Consider the following 21352-nt stretch of genomic DNA (forward strand, 5'->3'; position numbering starts at 1 on the left):
GGGCGGCCGGGGGCGGTGCGGGGCGTGCGGCACCGCCCGGCGCATATAAGGGCGGCGCCACGGGGCCCGGGCTCCGGTCCTGCTGCCGGTACCGTCCGTCCGTCGGTCGGCTGGACCTCCGGGCTGTCCGGCCCTCCGTCCCCTCCCGCTCCGTTTTCTCGCCGTCCTCGGGCCCCGCGCCCCCCACGCCGCTGCCACCCTGAAGTTTCTGGCCGTGCTGCTGGCGGCGGGCATGCTGGCTTTCCTGGGGGCCATCATCTGCATCATCGCCAGCGTCCACCCGGCCGGCACCGCCGCCTCTTCCTCCCCACCTTCCTCCTCCTCCTCCTCCGACAATGACTCGGCCGCCGCCGCCCTGCTCCCCCCCGCCGACAAGGGGCTGGGGGCCCTGCACGGCCCCGCCGAGGCTCTGGCCAGCGCCGGCCCGAGGCTCCCCGGCTCGCCGCCGCCTCTCTTCAGCCGCTTCGTGTGCACGCCGCTGAGCGCCGAGTGCCCGGCGGCCACCGGCCCCGCGGCCACCGGCCCCGAGGAGCTGCTGGCCCTGCGCAGCGCCGCGGCCCAGCTCCGCCGCACGGCGCTGGAGCAGAAGGAGCGGATCCGCATGGACCAGGAGACCATCCGCGAGCTCACCGGCAAGCTCAGCCGCTGCGAGGGGGGCTTACGGGCACCCCCGGCCCCCGCCGCCGGGCTCCGCGCCGCCCCGAGGCCCGGCACCATGGGGCACCCCCCCGCCGAGCCGCCCGCCGTGAGGGAGCTGGAGGAGGCGGTGAGAGCCCTCCAGGACCGCATCGACCGCATCGAGGTGCGGGGAGGGGGCTCCGGGGGGCGGGGGGGGGGGAAATTGGTGGGGGTCCGCGCTTCGGAGGGAGCGGAGTTAGCAGAGGACGGCCGGGGGGGTGGTGTTAGGGCTCCCGAGAGCTGCGGGAAGGAAGCCGTCTGCTTTTCCCAGGGCACTGCTTCCAGATGCTCTGTTGTCCCCTGAGCTCTACCAGGGCCAGAGCCACCTGCGAGTCCTCAACTGCCTGGCCGTCCCATCTGGGTCCCCGTCGCCCTCCCCACTGCCTGCACGGGGACTCCGGACCCACTCGGGGCAGAGCAGGTGGTTTCGGGGCTGGTTTTGCCCCTCTGCCCCCTCACCGCAGCAGCAGGCCACGGGCAGGGGAAGGAGGCGTCTTCGGGACTTGCTGCCCGCCTTCCTCAGCCCCTCTCCCGGCCCCAGCAGCGAAGCCCACCTCCCCTTAATTCCCCACGAAGCACCGACCCCAGGGGAGGCTTGGCACGAGCGGGGTGCCGCAGGCTATAGGGGGGCTCTGGCTCACCCACACCCACGCGTGCCCAGGGAGCAGGCGATATCTGGGGGACCCAGCCCGATAGGATGCTGTGCAGCACCTCGAGGACAGCCAAAATTCCCACTGGGAATTTTGCCCTGGAAGGGAAAAGGAGGGAGAGGGAGTCCTGGCTGAGCTCGGTCTGGGGAGCGGGGTGAAGCTGGACGCCCCGGGAAGGTGATGTCTGTGGCTTTGTCACCAAGGCTTAACGCTGGATGCTTTGGGGGGCTGGCAGATCATCGATATAACCTGGGCCCTGTAAGACATAAGATTTATCCATACAAAACCTATTAAGCCATTTGATTCTTGGTTTGCCCCGGGGGAAGCAGGTCAGGCTCCGTGCCCCCATGGGCGAGGGGACTGGGGGGGGCATCGGGGAGCCCCCCCCCCCGACCCTGCCTCGCCAAGCAGCATCGTCTGTTTCTCTCCCTAATGTCTCCCGAACACCTTTCTCGTTGTTTTTCCTTCGGGCGCAGCGTGGCTGGCCTTTTTCCTCCCCTTTTCCTCCCCCCCCCAGCTCTCCGCACGCTGGGACGCATCTCCCTGGCACGCCGAGCCGGGGAGCCAGATGCTCCTTTCCCATGCTTTTAATTACCGCTGCAAATTGAATCGGGGAGGTTGGGGAGGGAGGAGGACGTCTCCTGGAGGGGCACAGCCCGCAGCTCGATGAGCGGGCCGAGGGGCACCGGCAGGGGCACCCCGAGCAGGGCTCAGCGGTGATGGCGATGTGCCGCGGGCTTTCCTCCCGCGAGGAAAAGCAGCGACCCTCCCGTGGGGGTAGGGGCTGCAAAGGAGCCGTGCTGGTGTGGGATGGGTGCTCGGGGAAGGGGACGGAGCTGACGGGGGTGCTGTGGGGTCCCTCGTCCCTGCCCTCCTCGTCTCAGCAGCTAAGGTGAGCGGGGCGCCAGGGGAAGCCCTGGGGAGCAGATTTGCCGATGCATTAGTAAATTACGGCTCTGATCTCCTTACATAAATGAAAGTGCATTTGCCGAACAATGACTACAGCCTGAGCAAGTGCGTGCCGGGCCCCGCCGCCCCCCCGCCAGCCGCTGACATTTAACGTGATTAATATTACCTGGCAGCCTTCAATCTCCTCGCCGGCTCCGGTGGCCAAAAAAGCGCCGAGCGAGCCTCCCCCGCACCCGCTGCCCACTCCCCTGCTGCCTGCGCGGCGGCAGATGGGAGGCCGGGTGCCCACCGAACAGCCGGGGAGGAGGCGCGCCCCCCTCTCCCCTCCCCGAAAGCCGCCGGTAAATAACAGCTGCACGGCCGTAATTAATAGTTTCGCGAATAATTCGGGAGGAAAAAAATAAAATAAAAGCGCTGGGAGATGCGGGGGAGGCTTTGTTAGGAGATGCAGCCCAGGCTGGGGGGGCTGTGTCCCAACAGGACGGGAGGGCGCACGAGGAGATGCCACAGAGCAAGAGAAGTGAGAAAGGCAGAGCAAGAAAAGTTACGGGGGGGGGGGGGGGGAAGAGCCAGCGATCAGCCCATGTTGAGTAATGTAGGGCAGGCTATCGGGGGCTAGCAGGAGCGGCAGAAGCACCCAGTCTTTTCTTTTTTGGTGCTCAGCAGATGGAGCTGGGCGTGCAGCAGGGAGGCAGGCGTCCAGCCCCCGGCTCGAGCAGTCGCAGCCTGCAGGCACGGCGGAGGGGAACACACGCGGGGCCGTGACTAACGTGCACCCCTCGTCACCAGTCCCCTGCTAACCCCGCTCTGCGTTATGGGTGCCCCTTGCTGGGTGCTTTTCCCTCCCGGGAGAGGTTTTTCTCTCCGCAGGGGCATCCTGGAGAAAGCTGGCAGCAGGAGCTGGCGTGTGCCCGCTGGTTGGGGCTGGCACCTGCTCTCTGCCCAACCTCTCCTTTTGGTTTTGCTTCTCCGCTTTGGTTTTCTTTGCAAAACCTGCGGAGGTCTTGCCCTGGCAGTCCCCGCTGGAGGCTTTTCCCAAGCCTGGAGCTTGGCTGGCGCTTGGCAGCATCTCCTCACTTCCAGCCTCAGCGTGTTCCCTCCTGGTCCGGCTCCACTTGCGCTCAGGCCAACACCACCTTCCGCTCTTCCTCTCCCTGCTACTTTCCCCCTGCCGTTCCCATCCGCGGCGGCCGCATCCTGCGTGGCTGAGCCTGGCTTTCTTCCAGCCAGGGCAGCTCGGCGCGGCGGGGAAGTGGGAGCAGGGAAGCGGGGCGGGGGTGTCACCGTGTCCCCACAGGACGGGTCATGGCCGCTGACCCTGTTCCTCCGTGGCACCGCTTACACGCGTCCCGGCGGCTGGGGCTTTGCCAGCAGGTGGGCGACGCTGGCTTTACGCCGTCGGGGAGCTACCTGCCTGACCCGGCACGCGTGCACGCGCCCACGCAGGGGCTGAGCCAGGCTAAGAGGATTGCAGCCCTGGGACATGATGCTACAGCACCGGCCGTGCCAAAACGGCAAAGCGAGCGGTGGGATGGCCCGAGCTCCCGTGCACCCTGGTCTTGCTCTGTCCCTGAAGTCCTTCGGGGTAACCGAGGCGGCCAGCTCGTTTTTGTAATGATGAGGCTGATGGGGACGAAGCTCTTGGAGAAGCCCCCAGGGCTGTGCATTTAACCTTTTGTGCTGACACCGTGTTGAATTTTCTCCCTCTACACCCGAGCGCAGCAGGAGCTGCCGGCCCGCACCAACGGCTCGGTGCCCACCGCCCCGGCGCTCGCCCGCGACGCGCTGCACACCAAGATGGAGCAGCTGGAGGAGCAGCTCCTCTCCAAGATCCTGACCCTGCAGAAGGAGCGGCAGGCCGCCAACACTGACCGCAGCCAGCAGCAGCACGACATCGAGAAGGAGCTCAACTCCCTGCAGAGCCGGGTGGCAGAGCTGGAGCACGGTGAGTCCTTCCCGACGGGGAACCAGGCAGGGTGGGGTGATGCCAACCCCAAGGTGCACCTCCAGGGGAGCCCCGGGATAGGCACCCCAACCCCAAGCGCAGCTCCTGACCCTCCTTTTCTCTCCTCCCCATCCCTGACATGCAGGAGCTCCAGGCTACAGCCCTCCCGACGCCTTCAAGGTGACCATCCCGGTGCAGAACAACTACATGTACGCCCGCATGAAGAAGAGCCTGCCGGAGCTCTACGCCTTCACCATCTGCATGTGGCTCAAGTCCAAGGCCTTGGCGGGACTCGGCACCCCTTTCTCTTACTCCGTCCCGAGCCAAGCCAACGAGATCGTGCTGCTGGAGTGGGGCACCAACCCCCTGGAGCTGCTCATCAATGACAAGGTCAGCCCAGCCAGAGAGGGATGGGATGGAAGCGCCTTCCCTTGTCCCCTTCCCTCCATCCCTTGGTGCTCCCAGGGGTCCCCAAGGCATCACCGGGTCTGGTCCCTGTTCCCTGTGCTTGCACCGCCATGGCCTGGAGAAATGCAGAGCTGGGATCAGCATGGGGGACCATGAGGAGGAAGAGCTGGGAGGAAGGGTTGTGGAGGAGGAAGGTGGGGAGGAGGACAGCTCTACAGGGTGGGTTTTCAGGGGGAGAAGCAGCAGATCTGGATGTCTGCAGGATTTGGGGTGCTGCCACAGGAGGGATGGAGGGGCCTGGGGGACGCTGGGGTCCTCCGGCAGCCCCGCCGAGTGCCGAGCTCTTGCTTTCCACGCAAAGGTCGCCCAGCTGCCGCTGAGCCTGAAGGACAAGGCCTGGCACCACATCTGCGTGGCGTGGACCACCCGGGACGGCAAGTGGTCGGCGTACCAGGACGGCGAGCAGCGGGGCGCCGGCGAGAACCTGGCCTCGTGGCACGCCATCAAGCCCCAGGGCGTCATCATCCTGGGCCAGGAGCAGGTACCCGCCGGCCCTCCGGCCTGTGAAGCCCGGGCAGGGGTTTCTCAGCCCGGGGCCTTGGTTGGTAGGGCCAGGGGCGCTTCTCTGCTCGCTAACCTGACCTCCATCCCCGTCCCCAGGACACGCTGGGCGGCCGCTTCGACGCCACGCAGGCCTTCGTGGGGGAGCTGGCGCAGTTCGGCGTGTGGGACCACATGCTGGCTCCGGCGGAGATCCTGGCCTTGGCCAACTGCACCTCCCGCCTGCAGGGCAACGTCATCCAGTGGGACGACCAGGCCGTGGAGGTCTTCGGGGGGGCCGGCAAGGGCGCCTTCACCGCCTGTGACGAGGGGAGGAAGGCGTGAGCGGCCCCCCCCAGCGCCGAGGTGCCCGCGGACGGCAGGACAAGCCCCTTTGTCCCCTCCCAGACCAGCCACCACCTCCACCACCGCAACGGGGCCATGCTCCGTGCCCCCATGGCAGCGTCCCGGGGGGGGTGGCATGCATGGAGGTCCCGTGGCAGCCCCCTGGCACGGCTCACACCCCCCCCCCCCGGCATGCTGCCCCCCCACCTTGCCCTATTTCTGTTTTGGCAGGACCGTGCCATACGCTGGCTGTTGTGTCTATGGGGACTGGGGGGGGGGGGGGCTGGGAGCGGGGCACCCCCTTCACCGGTTTATTTTCATCGCCCTGATATTTGGTTTTGTGAGCCCGTTCTCCCACGGGGCCCCGAGCTGTTTGCTGGCGGCCATCAGCATCCTCCCCTCTTCCCCTTCAGCACTTCTCCGGTCAAGTGTGCCAGGCATCGTAGGCCCCCCGTTGGTGAAAGGAGCCCTGGGGGGGTCTATTTATTTATTTATTTATTTATTTATTTATTTATTTATTTTTAAGCATTCCCCGTGCTGAGGCCCCAGTGCCCATGCGGAGGGCAGGGGACTAGGGGCAATACCTCGTCCCCGTGCACCCAGTCCTACTCGGGGTGCAGGAGGGAACGGAGCAAAAGCAAGGAAAAGGGACTGGGGGGGACAGTATTCCCTGCCACCCCCCTGGCCTTTTGGGCACTGAGCTGCTCGCAGGGTGGTGCTGGCCTCGCCTGCGCCTCGGTTCCCTGCTTTGAGCTGGTCGGGGGCTGGGGCAAAGGGAGACGCTTGTCTTGGGGCCGGAGCGGGGCCAGGAGGGGATTTTCCCCGTGGGGTGCCTGCGGGTGCGATGTTTCCACGCGTGCGGTCACCGGTGTCTCGGTGTGTGTGTGTGTGTGGGTGTGTGTGCTGGGGGGTGGGGGGTATTTCAGGGGGGGTCTTATGGTTGCTCGTGTGATGTCCAGCTTCCAGTGCTCCCCCAACCCCAAAAATGTCCCACTTTGCACCTTCGGCACCAGCTGCCCCCCCCCCCCCCGTGGCTCAGGGACAAGGGGGACAGAGGGGACAGCCCGCCGGGGAGTGGGGGACGTGGTGGGGACACAGCGCAGCCCCTGTGCCAAGTGGGAAACACTGTGATCTTCGTGCCCCCCCACCTTGCTCGCTCGCTTGCGCGTGGCCGTGTCGTGTCGGGACGTTTTGTAACGCTGGCTGTGGACAATAAACGTGGTGTTTCTGTCAGAGCCTCCTGTGGGGCGGCGTGGCGCGGAAGGGGAGGTGGGCTGCAAACCCTGCGAGCCCTGTGCTGCTTTTGGTTGAAAAAGAAGGAAAAATCACCCAGGAAAAATCCCCCCATCCTCCAGGATACTGCATGTGCACCTGGAGGGAGATGGAAGACCCCTACCGAAACGTCACCGGGAGGGTTTGGGTGTTGCTGCACGAGGGACACCATCTGGGCATTTCTCATCCACCCCACTGCAGAGCAAGGAAGAGGAACCCAGCCCCAAGCACGGGGAGAGGGAAGCAGCAAGAAACTGCTGCCTGCAGGTCAGCCCATGGTGCCGAGGAGCTCACGTGGGGTAGGAGCTTAATTAGGTGCTGGTAATGAGTTACTGAGCGAGCCACGCATGAGGCTCGGCTAGGAGAGGGCTGGTAGGCACAGCACCTGGAGCTCTCGGGGCTGCAGGACACTTGTCCCTTCTTGCGGGGCCACAACCTCACCAATATTTGGGGAAAAGGGAGCACAGAGGCCCCAGTTTTCCCCTGGGCCCTGCCTTTGCTGGGTGCTGGTGGAGACACCGAGCTGAGCCACGTCCCCACGGCTCCTGCTGGTCACACTGTGGGTATTTAATGCCACAAAGCAAGCTGGGGCTCTCACCTGAAGCCACGTCCCCAGAGGCTTGGGGACACTTCTGCAGCATGGGGGGCGCTGGAAGGCTGGCTATAATTTGCCCAGGCATTTTAAAGGCTTACGGCAAACTCTTCTGTATAAGGCTCTTAAGGAAACGAAGTCATTATGGAGAGATTAGAAACTGGTTGAGAGACGGGGAATCAAGAGCAGGAATAAATATTTGATTTCCCTCCTGGGAGAGGCGAGCCCCAGCCCTGACGCTCTGCGGCTGCGTGCTCCACATCTGGGTGGAAAAGAAGAGCAGGAAGATACAATTTTTGGTTATCTGAGACCTGCAGGAACCAAAACCCTGCTACAGGGCTTAAAAGGCTGGTTGGTTGGAGGAGATGGTAGGAGGTAACAAATCGATGGTGCTGCTGGCTGGAAGGAGTAATTGCAGTGACTTACAGATACTGCCAGCTTCTAAATTAAACATAACCACTCAGGAAAAGACCTGAGCCTCTCTAAGGACAGCCTGTTGAAAAACAATGCTTTGTGCGCTGAGACAAGGGAAAACAAAATCGTTGTTGGGAGGGTTAAAGGAGGAGATGTTCAACAGCTGTGCTGAGAGCGTGCTGTGGCCATGATATGTGCTTTGGGTACTGCACAGTGCCCGGAAACCTCTTCCCAAAAGAGACAGAAAAAAAATTATAAATAAATAAAAGAGAAATTAAAGATGTAGAAAGAGCAGAGGTGCTTTGCTAAACTGTGACGCTCACTGCCGCGGGGTTTCCAGCAGACCCAGAGCTAGGCTCAAAACAAACCTCCCCTCAAAGGACTTCGCTGTGCAGAGAACGAGATCACCAGGGCAAACACGGTGGCTGGAAACCCTCCCACCCGAGGGCTGTACCTATTAATTATGAGGTTTGAAAAGAAAGCGCTGAAATTCCTACACTGGGAGTTGGGATACCTCAATTGGGGCTCGCGGGTTGTCTCTCCGTGCCGTGCCAACCTCCATCCCCCTTGGACCCAGCCAAGCCGGGCTGCACATGTCCCCAGCAGGTGACACTACAAAAAGCCCCGCTACCTGCCCTGTCCTAGCAATGGGGGGCTGCCTTAATTGCTTCCCCGTGCTTCTGCGTCCTGCCGGGAGCCTGCACCACTCGCTCCCGCGGGCAGGAAGCTCACCAGGGCTCGTGCGGTGCTCCAGCGGGTCGCTGCTGCTGCAGTGACTTTATCACTCGGTGGCCATTTCCCAGCTGAGGAGAACGGCAAACACAACACAACCTGACACCGTTGTGCAACAGCGACATGTCGTTGTTCCAAGGTGGTTTGTTACCCAGCCAGAGGTGCGAATTTGAGCCTTGCCAAAGAGCTGTCTTCATTTACAGGGGGGCACCAGGCCACTCTGTATGGAAAATACTGCCCATACACCTGCCTCGTCAGCCCAAGACGGCGCTGAGTGGCTGTGATCCTGCAAAGGTGCAGCCCACAGAAGCCCTGCTCCCAGTGGCTCAGACACAAAGCTGCTCATGTTTTCCTCAGCCATCACAGATGGAAAAGGGCCCACCTGATGCTCTCCCTCCATCCCTGCATCGCAGCCCTGCCGCATCACCCGTCGCAACCATGAGGAACACGGAGCTCTTTGCTTGGGACCCTCTGGAGCTTGGTTTGCCTGCATTTGTCAGCTTTAACCTAGGAGCTGCCACTGAATTATTCTTACGAACAGTGTCTGCGTTTCCCTCGGGAAGCATCCCCCATGGAGCCACACTGATCAAAACCAAAGCGTGTTTAATTGAAGCCAGAATCGCGAGCGCACGCGCTCTCACACGCAGCCGCCGACGGACACACGCACACGAACGGCGGCTCTTGCTGACTTGCTGCTTCGTAGCAAAAGTGGGTGAACTACGTAGGGATTAAAGCATTAAAAAAAAAAAGAAAAACACAGAAAGAATACGATGCTTGAAAGCACTGTATCCCTGGAGAGATTAGAGTAGCTGCCTGGAGATAAAGTAATGATGGAAAGATCTTCTTCCTCACAGAGATTCTGCTCCTAATTATCTCCAAAAAAAAAGAGAAAAAGGATGATCTCCCCGCTTTTATCTCTCTCTTGACAATTTCAGTGCTGTGCCTGCCTCGTTGCGAGAGGCCACTGCCTGTAGAAAAGGGGAAGGAGACAGAACCGGCACCAACCCCACCAGCGGGACTGCGGCGGTAAAAGCGAGGGGAACGGGAGGCAGCGTTTGCTTCCTGTCAGTGGCCGCAGTGAAGGCGGACGGGAAGACAAACGACCACTGCAGCATTGTCCTCCCAGCACCGGCCACTGCAGCGGCAGCCCCAGGCTCCGCTTGGATTTGCGGGGACACCGGTGAACGAGGCAGCCAGCCACCCTACAGCTGTAGGGGCGAGCCTGGAGATTGGGGCGAGAACACCCAGCTTCTTCCTCCTCCTCTTTTTTTCTGCCTCTGAGAAAATCAATCATTTCTTTTAGCAGACAGCGGCGAGGACGTTTCAAACACGCCAGCCAGAAGTCTGCATGAACACGAGCTGTCCCCCATCACCTGATGGAAGCCCAGGCATCACGCCCAGCGGCCCAGGAAGAGCAGCCTTTCCCCCGGTGCTGTCCAGGAGCTTGATTCTTCCTCACCCGCTAATTTCAGCCTAATTCTCCTGGATTAATTTCCGACTAATTGCACTGCACACCCCCCAGGGTCTGCTTGCAGGACCCGAGCACACCTCACGTCCCCAGACCCCAGCACCATCTTCTCCTCCCCCCCAGCTGCAGCAAGGCAAGGACGTGGAAGGCTGCCTCTCCACACGCACGCAGACACCCGCGCCACCATTCATCGCTGCTAATTAAAACGCAAGGCGCTTGTTTATTTATATAAGTTATTTGCTAATTAAAAGAAAAGCCGTTTATTTATACAAATATATTTATTTTGAGTTCAGAACTGTTCCCCGCAAGGGTTTCAGGCCAACAAGACGTTGTCCCCCCAGGCTCAGATCCCAGCCCTCGCCGCCCTGCCCAGCACACGAGGACGCCTTAACGAGGCCGGCCCTAATGAGGCTGCCCCAATTAACCCCAGCAGAGCCCCCACGGCGCCCCGCGGCCGCCCCTCCGCCAATAGGACGAGGAGGCCGCGCGCTCTCAGCCAATGGGCGGCGTGGAGGCGGGACTTCCGGCGTCGGTTGCTAAGACAGCCGGGGCACTTCCTTAGCAACCGCTGCGGGCCGCGCAGGTGAGGCCGCGACCGGGCCTGGGCCGCGCTCCCCTCCCGGCCCCTTCCCTGCTCCAGGGCCCGCCCGGCCCCGGCCCCGGCCCCGGCCCCGGCCCCGGCCCCGGCCTCCCGGGGCTGCGGGGTCCCGTCCTGCCCCGTCCCATTGTCCCCAGGCTCGCCTCGTGGTGCTGCCTCGCTGCGGGGAGCGGGTGCTGGCCGCTGTGGGGTCGGTGGGGGGGGGGGGGGGGTATTTAACTAATTCGTCACCGGAGGGCTGCGGTTAACGGGCGCTGAGTGTGGGCCCTGCGGTGCTGGGCCCAGGTAGAGGCCGGCTGGTGAACGGGCACAGAGCAGTGGCCCAGCGTTTTCCAATATCCAAGCCCCCAGCTTGGCAAACATTTGTGAGTCACATGAATAACTACCCCAGATCAGATCGGGGCATTTCTATATGCTTACGTACACTAATCCTCTTCCTCAATTTCACTTACACTTTGCTCGTGCTGCACGGTTTCAAGCCCTCGCAGGCGATAGTGCCCTCTTGGAGTTAAACGACAGCCACGAGGGCTGATGTACTCATCGCGCGTTGGGAGCAGTGCCCCGGCTTGGCTCGTCCCTCAAGCTCTGTTGGTGCTTCTGGGAAGTGCTGTGCTGTTGAAGCCTCGTTTATGGAAAGTGTTACGTTTTAAATGATTGTTTGCATTAATGCGCTACGAGAAGTCTCTAAGTGCACAGCGTGCGAAAAGGTGCTGAAATACCATACATAACTGTGAAGGCAGGAGCAGTGTTCTCGTAATGGTTTCATTAGTTTTCCATTTTAATTCAAAGCTGTCTTCCTGTCTTTTGTTTTCAAGCAGTGTCCTCCGGGCTGGGTTTTTCCTGCTGCTGGTCCACCCGTGTCCTCAGAGCTGCGTTCCTCCAAGTCACCTGCACTGCAGCACCTTGCTGAGCTCCCTCCGACCCTTCCTGCGGTCCCTGGGGAAGGACCATGGCCGACACTGGGGAGGGGAAGAAGGAGGAAGCTGATTATAAGAGACTTCACAGCTTTCCGCTGATTAGGGTAAGAAGAGGGGTGGATTGTGTGTCCACCACTGTTGCAGATGTGACGTTCTGCCTTCATTCTAACCAACCTTCCAGAGCAGAATTTCCAAAGCAGACTTTGTTATGCTTCTAGCAGTAATTAAGGACAACGGTAGGAGCAGTGCTAACATTCTTGCCCTTCATCTCGTCACAAGAAAACTATCAAACGTATTTAGCTCCTCCTTTAAGCTGTGCTTACTTACTGCCACCCTTAATGTGGGTAGAGAACGATTCTGCATGGACAAGTTGTAAATAAGCCATCTTCATACCTATCATCCCCTAAAATGGTCGAAATGACAAGCTTCTGTTGCTGGTGGTGCTCTCCCGCTTGAAGCAAACATCGCAAGGAGCAGCTGCCTCTTGCCCCTGCCCAGCAGCCTCAGCCCCAGTGACAGAATGGGCAACATAAAGGCTGCTTGCTGTTGTCTTGTGTCTGGCTTTTATCGTTCTGCTTAATTGGGCTTGCTTGCTCTTTGCAGCACACGGACATGCCGGAGGAGATGCGCGTGGAGGCCATGGAGCTGTGTGTCACAGCGTGTGAGAAGTATGCCACCAACAACGAGGTACTGGCCAAATCCCAGTCAGGGTGGCCTTCAGTTGCTGCAGCTCGGGGAATCTGTAGGGCTGGGGCTGTAGGGCAGAGTCAGATACTGCCAGCCTGTCAGTTCAGGAACATTGCTCTGGTCCTGTGCTGAGCAAGGGCAGAAAGAGGCAGCTTGGCGAGATCTCAGATCTGCTTGCCTTTGTCAGCAGGACCTGTAATGGCACTTTGCTTTCACGCAGGAAGCAGAGATGAGTCACGTAGTGATGCTGTCTCACAAACCTTACCTTCCTCCTGATCCTGCCTTGCCTATGACGTGCTTCCACTCTGTTCCTAAGATGTTCTCTGCCCTCAGGGCTTGTTTCAGAACTGTGTGGGGAGGGGGGGGGGGAGGGGCCCTTCCCAAAATGCGGGTTTGTTCTTCGGTGTTGAGCAAAACTCTCCCCACCAGGACGGGCAGGAAGCTCTTACTTTGGGGGTGAGCAAATGCAGGTCTTTGAACCTTTAGGTACAGTCTGCTTAGACTTCCCTCTCAGCTTTCATCCTCTTGAATGAAATTACTGAGAGCATGGAAATGGGGAGTGCCTTTAGCTCTGAGAACTAAAGACCATAACTTATGCATCCATCTTTCAGAAGATGAACAAAAGCACACCTTGCTCCCCAGGCAGGGCACAGCCTGCTTGCTGCCGAAGGGATTTGGTGCTGGAGCAAGGCAAAGCTACAGAGCAGGAGGTTCCTTCTGGCCCCATCCTGCCCGAGACACTGCACAGCACTGCCAAATCTTCCTCTCCCCTTTTCTAGACCAAGCAGGGTGTGATCTCAGAGAAGCAAGCCTTTTGAAAGTCAGCCTAGTTTCAGTGTTTTGGTAATTAGCTTGAAAAAAAAAAAAAAGGGCCTCCTGTAAAAATAGCCACAGCTTAGTGACCTGAATCTCCTCTCGCGCTCGCTGCACCTCGTGTAACTCCACCACCATCTAAAAAAGAGCTCTTGCTTCAGACTGTGTGATCGGGAGCCAAACTGACTGCTAGATGCAGTTCTTTAATTTCTCCAAGCTGCTGTGTTGGAGGCTGCTGAAAACACAGTAACCTGCTTTACCCCTCGGCATAGCCCTGGGGTGCTTCCAGTTCCCTCCGCGCAGCTGCTCTACCTGTTACCGGTGGCTTGAGAGCTGTTACAGGGACGGGAAGCGCCGGGGGTTGTCTGCACAAAACTCACTGCTTGCTCTGCCTCACCCTGTGCTCTCCTTCATGCTCTTCAGAGTGCTGCCAAGATGATCAAAGAGATGATGGACAAGAAGTTTGGGTCCTCCTGGCACGTGGTGATCGGGGAAGGCTTTGGCTTTGAGATCACGCACGAGGTGAAGAATCTGCTGTACATGTTCTTCGGTGGCAGCCTGGCTGTGTGTGTCTGGAAGTGCTCCTGACGTCTGGCCAGCTCCCAGACCCGCTGCGTTCAAGAGATTTCTTCCTCCCCTTCACAGGTTTTGTGCGACCTGGAGGTGGGGCTTTATTTTTAATAGTTAAAACGTCAAGATTTTTTTTCCTACCGATGTAACAGTTCCATGGGATACGTATAGTTGGTGCATATGTGCATAAACTTGCCTCTCCTTCCTCGCTCGTGGGATTTCTCATCTGCCCGTGGCTCTTTCCTTGGCGCTTGAGCCCAGGAGGCGGTGGATAGGTAATCTCACGACACGCTGGGAGCGGGGAAGCAAAAGAGAAAAGGTGCTATCGAGCCCTACATTTTCTCCTCCCACTTGTTCCACATTGTCTCCTCTCTTCTCTGCCTTCCCCACTCCGTATGGTGTGGCTCTGAGCGGTGCCTCTCTGAACACCGGTGTAACAGCGCCTTCCTCACAGCCCCTTCTTCCTCCCTTGCAAGATGACTGCACAGAAGGGGCTGTGTCAAGGGTGTGCCTTTGGGCTGTCCGTGGAGGCGCTAGCTGTGGGGAAGCGGGCTCGTTTCACCCTCCCCAGCTCGATTTGGGAGGACAGCTGAGCTGCCTGGGCGTAGGAGGCTGCTCTGCAAGCTGCCCCCTCCTTTCTCACCCCCCGCACGCTCAGACAGCGCTAAAACACAGGCGGCTGACGATGCCTGGGGAGTGGGTGAGAACTCTCCGTACAGCTTGAATGGCTCCCTGTCAGTTCTTGGGGGTGTTGCAAGTGCTGTGTACTTGCAGCATCTTGTTTGGAGGCTGGCAGGGGAAGGAGGCTCCATGTGAGATATCACTTGGTCATCAGAAACCGAACGGCGTTTTGGACTTGCATTTTTAGCCTGTTTCATCTTTCAAAGCTGTCGGTGTTGGAGGATGAACGTAATTGGATGTTACGTATGTGGCTTATTTATATAAATCTGTGGAACTGTGTTTTTTTTACAATAAAAATATACGAAACTGTCCTTTCCTGTGTTTGCTCTAAAGTAAAAATTCCAACGCGGAAGACAAAAAATAGTTCAGGAGACGTGGAAGTAAGCAAGCAGCGGTGGAGCTGAGGCAAAGGCCGGCAGCAGGTCTCACCCTGGTGGCTCCTAGGTACCAGAGAAGCACTCTCACCCTCCCTGTTGAATTCCTCCCACCAGTGCAAGCCACGGTGCTGGTTGAGGAAGGTTGCCAGGTCTGCGGTGCTGCTGACCCAAGCCCTCTGAGTAGCAGCAAGAGGAGTGTACCTGCGTCCTCTGCCCAGTCAGGGTGCCTCTGCTCTGACCTTTGGGGTCTGGCATTTGTGGCTGCTTTGGGTTTTTGGACCTCCCTCTGAGAAGGCTACCAGCACCACCAGCGGCTGCTTGTGTTTTGTGAGAGGCCGTAACCCAGTCCCTAGGTGAATTCGGAAGGATCTTTCAGTGGTAGTGCCTTCAGTGGATCAAACTGGTGGAGGATTTTGCAATTCTCTTAGTTCCTTCTCTGAAGCTCTGGGCGATGATGATGTCCGTCTGCCATCTCAGCGTGTCAGGAGCTCTGCGGTAAGGCAGGAATTGAGGCAATATGAAGACCACTAGGAACGACTTCAACTTTGCACCATCGGTGCTGGCTGGGCCCCACATCCTCGCACGTAATTCTTTGCTGATCAAGTGGAAGGGGCTTGCAAGGTAGGGAGAGCAGGTGACTGGCACCGTGATGTCCGCTTGGTACAGCGGAGCACGGTGCCAGGATTGTTGAGCAGTCTGGAAGACTCCAAATCCTTTGAGCTTTTGGTGTGGTTGCTGTGTCTTGCTCCAGCTGGCTGCCTTTAAATGAAAATAGCACTGTTGACTGGCGCTTTCTGCAGCTGGCAGGTGGAAAAGCTGGTTTTGTGTTCCAAGGCTTTCCACCTCCCCTGCCTTTTCTGTCTGTAGACCCAGAGGGAAAGCCGGGTCTTTGGAACGCCCTTTGCTGGAGCAGGATGATACCCTCAGCCAGACGTAGTCTCTTTAATCGTGCTGCTTTCCTGCTGATGAATAATTAACTGCCGTGTGCATGTGCACGGACAGGCCGGTCATGGGCATCTCTGCAGGGTCGTGCTGACCTGCGGGGACTGAGGGAGCCGCTTAGCTCAGCGTGCAATCGTTCGGCCTCGCCGCCTCCCGTTATCTGGGTGGCCCCCAGCTGACCACAGCTAATGTCTCTGTGACCTGCAGCTGCAACGGGTGAACGTTGACCAGTCCCCGGCCTCCTCAAAGCATGAGCACAGAAACAAGTGGAGGTGAGCTAGGTGTGAGCTCCCAGCGAGACCGCTCCTACGCTGCAGCTCCCCCGAGGTAAGCGCGAGGTGGCTCGCAGGAGGCTGGCAGGTGATTTTTGTTTCTGAGGGTGAGAGCTTGCCTACGAAAAGTGACCACAAAGCAGCCAACCCCCTTTAGCTGGTCTGAATGCCTGCTGTATGCAAAAGCATAAAATTCAGCTGTGTGTGTCAAGGCCCCAAGCAAATATTCAGTAGGATCAGTTTTCCTGCCCGCTGCAAGTTGAATCATGCAGTGCTAGCTCCCGTGCCTTAGAAAAAAAAAGAGACTTTCACCCTCCTTTTGCTGCAGAACTGACACTTTTGGGCATGCCTGTAGTTCATGGGGAAGTAAAGTTCATGGATCGGAGACAGCCCCTTGTTGTCCCATGTTTTCCCTCCCCCACTGATGCTTGGGAGCCTTCTGGGCCTGTATGCTTTCGATTATAAAAGTGAAACCTCTCACCGGAGGTTTTTACCTTAAAAAAAAATAAAACGGAAAGCCGGGGAGGTTGGGGCCAGGTATCTCGCTATTGTTTTCTCCTCTCCCTATCATTTCTTGACGCCATTCAAAAGCCTCAAGGCTGAGTCAGATGGAAAATAGATGAAAAACTCGGGGTGATGCATCAGTGCCAGCCAGAACGACCCTTTCTACCCGGCCGTCCCGGAAAGCCGGAGTGTGGCTGTGCTTCGTGACTTCATCCCTCCCCGCCGAGGGGAGACGGGCAATGTCGTTGTCGGTTTGCGGGGAGTCTGCGCTCTGAGCCAGCAAAGGAGATGTCCTTGGGTGTGCGGCTCCTCCTCCATCCCGCAGGTGACTCGAGCCCACTGCGAAGGGGTAAAGAAGCTGGAAAAAAAATGGAGGGAAGAGGTGCAAATTCAATCGCTTCTCCGCGAGGATGTCATGGCAACAAGGTACACCGCCGGGCTGCCAGGCAGTCAGGGCAGGCTTTGAAGCTCCCCAGCTCTTCCCCGTTGCTGCAGGCTCACGTTTGACTCGCTGAAAAATCTTTTGGTTAATATTTAATGCCGGCATTGAAGTGCTAAGGGTGGAGAGCGCCCCACCTATTCCCCCTTCCTCTGCTTTCTGATTTGGGGCTAAATTGGGGCTGGAGGGGGGGGGGATTTGTGGACTCCCCTAGCATGGGGACGGACTCCTGGTCTGAAGGATGCCTCCAACCCATAACGGGGAGAGAAGGCCGGGGGCTCTCTGGGCTGGCTCTGGGACATCAGAGGGATGTTTTTGCCCCCCTGCCATCCTACAAGCCCAGTTTGGAGCTGCTGCCGGGGCACTGGAAAGAGTGGGGGGTCTCCCTCTGCCTTTGCTCTCCCAGGGTTGGCTCTGGGATAAAAGAACCCATGGCCCTGCTCCCAGAGCCGAGCCCAGCTTCTTTGATGCGAGTGGTTAGCAAATGTTTTTGCTTTCTTTTTTTTTTTTTTTTTCTCGTGGTAAGCAATGACCTAACGATCCTGTGTTCCAGCCACAGCCCCTCCTCGGCGCCTTCTTTCCAAAGCGTGCATCCAGACCGGATCCAGAAAGCTTCCTGGTGCAAGACGCCGCGTTCCCTTCCCCGAGCAAGCCATCTGCTCCCCTCCGCCCGGCTCCTTCTGCGCGCCTCGGAGCTCGCCAGCCCCGCGGGGAGCAGCTCCCCTCCCCTGCGCGCCCCGGCTCCCCTCGGCCATGCTGTTCTCGCGCGGCAGTGGCGGCGAAGGGAAGGAAACACGGGGCTGGCTGAATCTGGGGCGGCTGACGGTGTCAGCCGGAGGCGGTTTCCAAGCAACTGTCACACTGCAGGACGCAGCGAGCCAGGGACACCGCGTTCCCACTGCCCGCGTGGGCTGGACAGGGCCGGTGTGGAGAGGGCAGCGCGAGCGAGAGGGTAGCGCAGGGCTGTGGCACAGCAGGGGGGCTCCAGCCCGGCTCCCTGCCTGCTCCAGAGGTGCTCAGCACAGCGCTGCCGCTGTACCTCTCCTGCCAAGCCCTTCCTTACACCATCAGCCCAACTTTTCAGCGATGCTGCTACTCAAATCCTGTTTATTTTGCCCAGCTGGAGTGGTTTTTTGAAAGGCAGTTGCATACAAACATCCTTGGATAGATGGGGAGGGGGTGAAGTTGCCCAGCCTGCGCAGTGGGAGCAAAGCTGATTTGTGAGCATGGACATAAATAGCAGGAACCTGGCAGAGGGGATGGAGATGGGGCAGAGGTGTGTGAAGAAGGGGCAAAAACAAGGTTAGCTGGGCAAGTAGAAGCCCAGAGGGGTGGGACGGTGCAGGCAACCTGTTTTTTTTCCGGTGTGTGATTTATCTGTGGCCATCTCTGTCCCCAAGCCACCTGCAGCTATCGATTTGGAACTTGCCCCGTTCACGCTAACCTTGGCACTGGCAGCTCGTCCCTTATCAGCGCCGATAAACCCCGCTGCAGCCTCCTAGCCCTCAGCCTGTCCCGCCGGCCGTGTCACCCCACCGGGCTCTTCCCGTGACTCTGCGCCGGCTGCTTTTTGCTGTGATGCTCTAGACCCAGGACTCTAGATCCCTAATTTCTGCGTAGGGACAAGACGGGGCTGTGGATGCTCTGACTCCCTGCTCGCCCCGCGTGGGTGCCCAGGCGCGGCAGGATGCGGCGCCGGCTGCAGACGCTCGTCCAAAGGAAATTTAAAGTTGTCCTCCTCCTCCTTCTGCTCTTGGCCCTCCTGCTGCACCTGGCGATGGATTTAGCTCTCCCCACGGCTCGCAGGCTCTGGAGCTGTGATGGGAAAGCACCGAAAGCCTCGGGTGCCGTGTCAGGCAGCCCCTTGCTGGCTGGCCCCAAAAAGCTGAGCCTGCGGATCCTCCAGGACTTCAGCGGCAGCAATGGCTCCTTGGAGAAAAGCTCCCACCCTCAGGCAGCGGGAGTAAAGGATCCAGGGGCCCAGCACCAGCGTGGAAACGTGAATCAGGCACGGACCAAGGGATCCAAGCTGGCCGCGCTGTTTGAGCATCCCCTTTATAACATCCCCATGCCGGAGGTGATGGACAAAGACAAGCTGTTCGTCGTCAACCCCATGGAGAAGTTCAGCCTGCAAAGCAGCGGGAGCGACGAATGGTGAGGAGCGGGCTGCTTTTCTGGGGGATATGTGGCAGTGTTTGAGGGGAAAAAAGGTGGGGAGCTAGCAGGTCATTTCCTTGGTGAATCAGCATCCCACCCCGGACAGCCCCAGTGCTGAGTGAGCTGCTCCTGTGCCTCAGCTCCCGTCTCAGCCTCGAGTTTCCAGGCTGCTACCCTGGGGAGCTGCAGGGAGCCTGCCTGCCCGTGTAGCACATGGCGAAGTCAAAGGAGAGGCTTGAATTATTCATAGTATTACGTATAATATCTTCTGGGTCATCTCCTCATCTCCCTGCATTCCCCAGCGCAGAGACTTTGGCCTATCTCTGTACCCGAGGAGCTCCCCACTCCAGATTTCTAACTGGTTTTATCCCCCTCTCTCACCTGCCCGATGCTGGAAACGCAAAACCCCAGACGTAGGTTAGCTTTTGTCATGAGACCACGTCTGTCCTGCGTTCCGCAGGGCGCTCGCTGACCTCCTTAGGCTCCGCCGTACGGTGATCTCACTGCTGCCGGGCGCCTATTTTTGGCCCTGCGCCACTAACCCCTAATTAGGTGGGAAGATATTAAAAGAGTTACCGTCAGCAGTACGTAGCAGCTTCCTTACGGAAAGCACACCTTCCAAACACAGTGGCTGCTGAAAATGAGAGAATCGAGGCTGGCTTAAGAGCTGTTGTCCACAAAGAAGCGTTTGCTCCATCTCTGAGGACCTCACCCCGTCCACCACTAATGGTGGGAGATGGGTCTGGCTCGTCTGGGCCGCAGCCCGCATTTTCCCAGAGAGACGTGGATTTGGGTTCACGTCCTGGGCTGCCTCTTTGCAGCAGGAGCAGGGCGCTGGCATGGGGGACAGACACCCCCTTAGCTCCTGGGAGCTGAATCCCTCGGGGAAACACAACGAGAGCAGCTGGAAATTAAGGCACGGCTGGGAGGAGCGGGATGAGCCCAGGGCCTTTCTGTGGGGAAGCCATGGAGCCACCTCCAGCCGTGCTGGCAGGTCTCCCCGGCCACCAACCCCTGGTGGGACCTGCCCAGGGGCTTTCACCACCACCCAGGGCTTGTGCTGGGTGTCCCCAGGGAAGGTGCTGAGGCCCTGTGCCCTGTCCCAACTAAACGCTGTCGTTGTTGTTGGGGTGGTGGTGGCTGTCGGGCTGCAGGGTCAGCAGCAGTAAAGCCGAGACGATCCTCCCGACAGGGAAGACGGCCTACGACACCTACCCTGCCTGGCTCAAATTCCACGTCGGCATCAACCGCTACGAGCTGTACCCCCGCCGGGACCCCCTGATGCCCACCCTCCTCCGGGACCTGGCCACCATGAGGATCGTCAGCTCGGGTACCCTACCCCTGACCGTGTCCCTGTCCCTTCACCCCATCTCTGCTGTCCCCCCCCTCACCCTCGTGTGCTCCCTTCCAGTGCAGAAGTCCGGTGGGACCCAGCTGAAGCTCATCATGACCTTCCCGAATTACGGGCAGGCCCTCTTCAAGCCCATGAAGTGAGTAGCACCTTGCTCCGGGCCCCAAAACTGGGTGGCCCCCTTCTCCTCGCCTTCCCCAGCGCGGCTGGCGGCAGGCTGGGTGCAGCTCGTGATGGGGTAGTGACCTCCAGTGGTGGGAAGGAGAAGAAGGAGGTCCATGAGGACCACTTCCCAGCCTGTGTCCGGGTGGGATCTGGGGCCTCAACATCAAGGGGGGCACATCTGGAAGAAGTTGTTCCTCGCCATGTCTGCGGCGGCACTGGGGATGCAGTGCAACAGGGCCAAGATGGAGGTGACCCCATCCTTGGCCATCATCCCCATCCTCCCTGCTCCTCGCAGGCAGAGCCGGGACCAGGAGACCCCCGTCGACTTCTTCTACTTCTCGGACTTTGAGCGGCACAACGCAGAGATCGCAGCCTTTCACCTGGACAGGTGGGCCTTCGTGCTGCTCCGTGCCCAAAAAGGGGCAGCTGCTTGGGTTTTGGGGTGGGAAACCTGGCCTAGAGGTTCCTTCAGGGGTCTGCAGCCTCCGAGCAAACGTGGCATCCAACTGTGGATGCACCTGAGGAATGGCTCCTTGAGCCACCTCTTCACCCCGTATTGTGTGTGGTGAAGGACACCTCCACCTGACGGTGCTTTCAGTAACTTGGTGTGAGAAAATAGGCTCAGTCAACAAGAAATTGTGCCGAGTTCTGCATTTAGGATCCTGGATTTCCGGCGAATCCCACCAGTTTCTGGCCGCTTGGTGAACATAACGAAGGAGATCCGGGACATCACAACCGACAAGAAACTGGCCAAGACCTTCTTCATCTCCCCAGGTGAGCTCTCACCTCTGCCCACCCTCTCTCCCGTGGCCGCCTGCTCCTGCTCTGGAGACCACCCATTTGGGGACAGCTCCATCTGCCACCACGTCCCCTGCCATGGGGCTGTCCTCAAGGAGCAGGGTCACCTCACCACTGCTTTGTGTACG

At 59.2% G+C, this 21352-nt stretch overlaps 3 protein-coding genes and 1 long non-coding RNA gene across 8 annotated transcripts in view; 3 read left to right on the forward strand and 1 right to left on the reverse strand.

Moving 5' to 3' along the window:
• Window positions 1-5594, forward strand: part of NPTXR (neuronal pentraxin receptor) — a 13267-nt gene extending 7673 nt beyond the window's left edge. Inside the window, exons 3-7 of one of the 2 annotated variants that reach the window (XM_035339022.1) lie at window positions 312-802; window positions 3960-4182; window positions 4328-4572; window positions 4952-5131; window positions 5251-5594. In XM_035339022.1, the coding sequence (XP_035194913.1) occupies window positions 312-802; window positions 3960-4182; window positions 4328-4572; window positions 4952-5131; window positions 5251-5475 (1364 nt within the window). In that variant the 3' untranslated portion in view covers window positions 5476-5594. Of the gene's footprint in view, window positions 1-69; window positions 803-3959; window positions 4183-4327; window positions 4573-4951; window positions 5132-5250 lie in introns of those variants that run through there. The other variant, XM_035339030.1, reaches the window with a different exon arrangement.
• Window positions 5595-10402: 4808 nt separating this feature from the next.
• DNAL4 (dynein axonemal light chain 4) lies at window positions 10403-14530 on the forward strand. 4 transcript variants are annotated; one of them, XM_035339057.1, is made up of 4 exons: window positions 10403-10536; window positions 11370-11572; window positions 12072-12155; window positions 13392-14530. In XM_035339057.1, the coding sequence occupies exons 2-4, from the start codon at window positions 11501-11503 to the stop codon at window positions 13554-13556; spliced, it is 321 nt and encodes a 106-aa protein (XP_035194948.1). In that variant the 5' UTR covers window positions 10403-10536; window positions 11370-11500; the 3' UTR covers window positions 13557-14530. The 4 variants fall into 4 exon arrangements, with proteins under 4 accessions (XP_035194948.1, XP_035194959.1, XP_035194966.1 ...); XM_035339068.1 differs by having other exon boundaries at window positions 10407-10536; window positions 11367-11572; XM_035339075.1 differs by lacking the exon at window positions 10403-10536 and adding an exon at window positions 10812-11258.
• Window positions 11439-11953, reverse strand: LOC118174071. Its single transcript, XR_004754525.1, has 2 exons — window positions 11753-11953; window positions 11439-11682 (listed from the first exon to the last, which is right to left on the reverse strand). It is a non-coding gene; the product is annotated as an uncharacterized LOC118174071 (long non-coding RNA).
• A 3704-nt stretch (window positions 14531-18234) lies between the features above and the next one.
• LOC118160264 (extracellular serine/threonine protein kinase FAM20C-like) overlaps window positions 18235-21352 on the forward strand; it is a 4740-nt gene continuing 1622 nt past the window's right edge. The window contains exons 1-5 of the mRNA XM_035314828.1: window positions 18235-18907; window positions 20065-20240; window positions 20322-20400; window positions 20722-20814; window positions 21085-21347. Of these exons, the coding sequence (XP_035170719.1) occupies window positions 18441-18907; window positions 20065-20240; window positions 20322-20400; window positions 20722-20814; window positions 21085-21347 (1078 nt within the window). The 5' untranslated portion in view covers window positions 18235-18440. The remainder of the gene's footprint in view (window positions 18908-20064; window positions 20241-20321; window positions 20401-20721; window positions 20815-21084; window positions 21348-21352) is intronic.

Source organism: Oxyura jamaicensis, chromosome 1 (genome assembly GCF_011077185.1).
Source record: "Oxyura jamaicensis isolate SHBP4307 breed ruddy duck chromosome 1, BPBGC_Ojam_1.0, whole genome shotgun sequence".
Lineage (NCBI taxonomy): Eukaryota > Metazoa > Chordata > Aves > Anseriformes > Anatidae > Oxyura > Oxyura jamaicensis.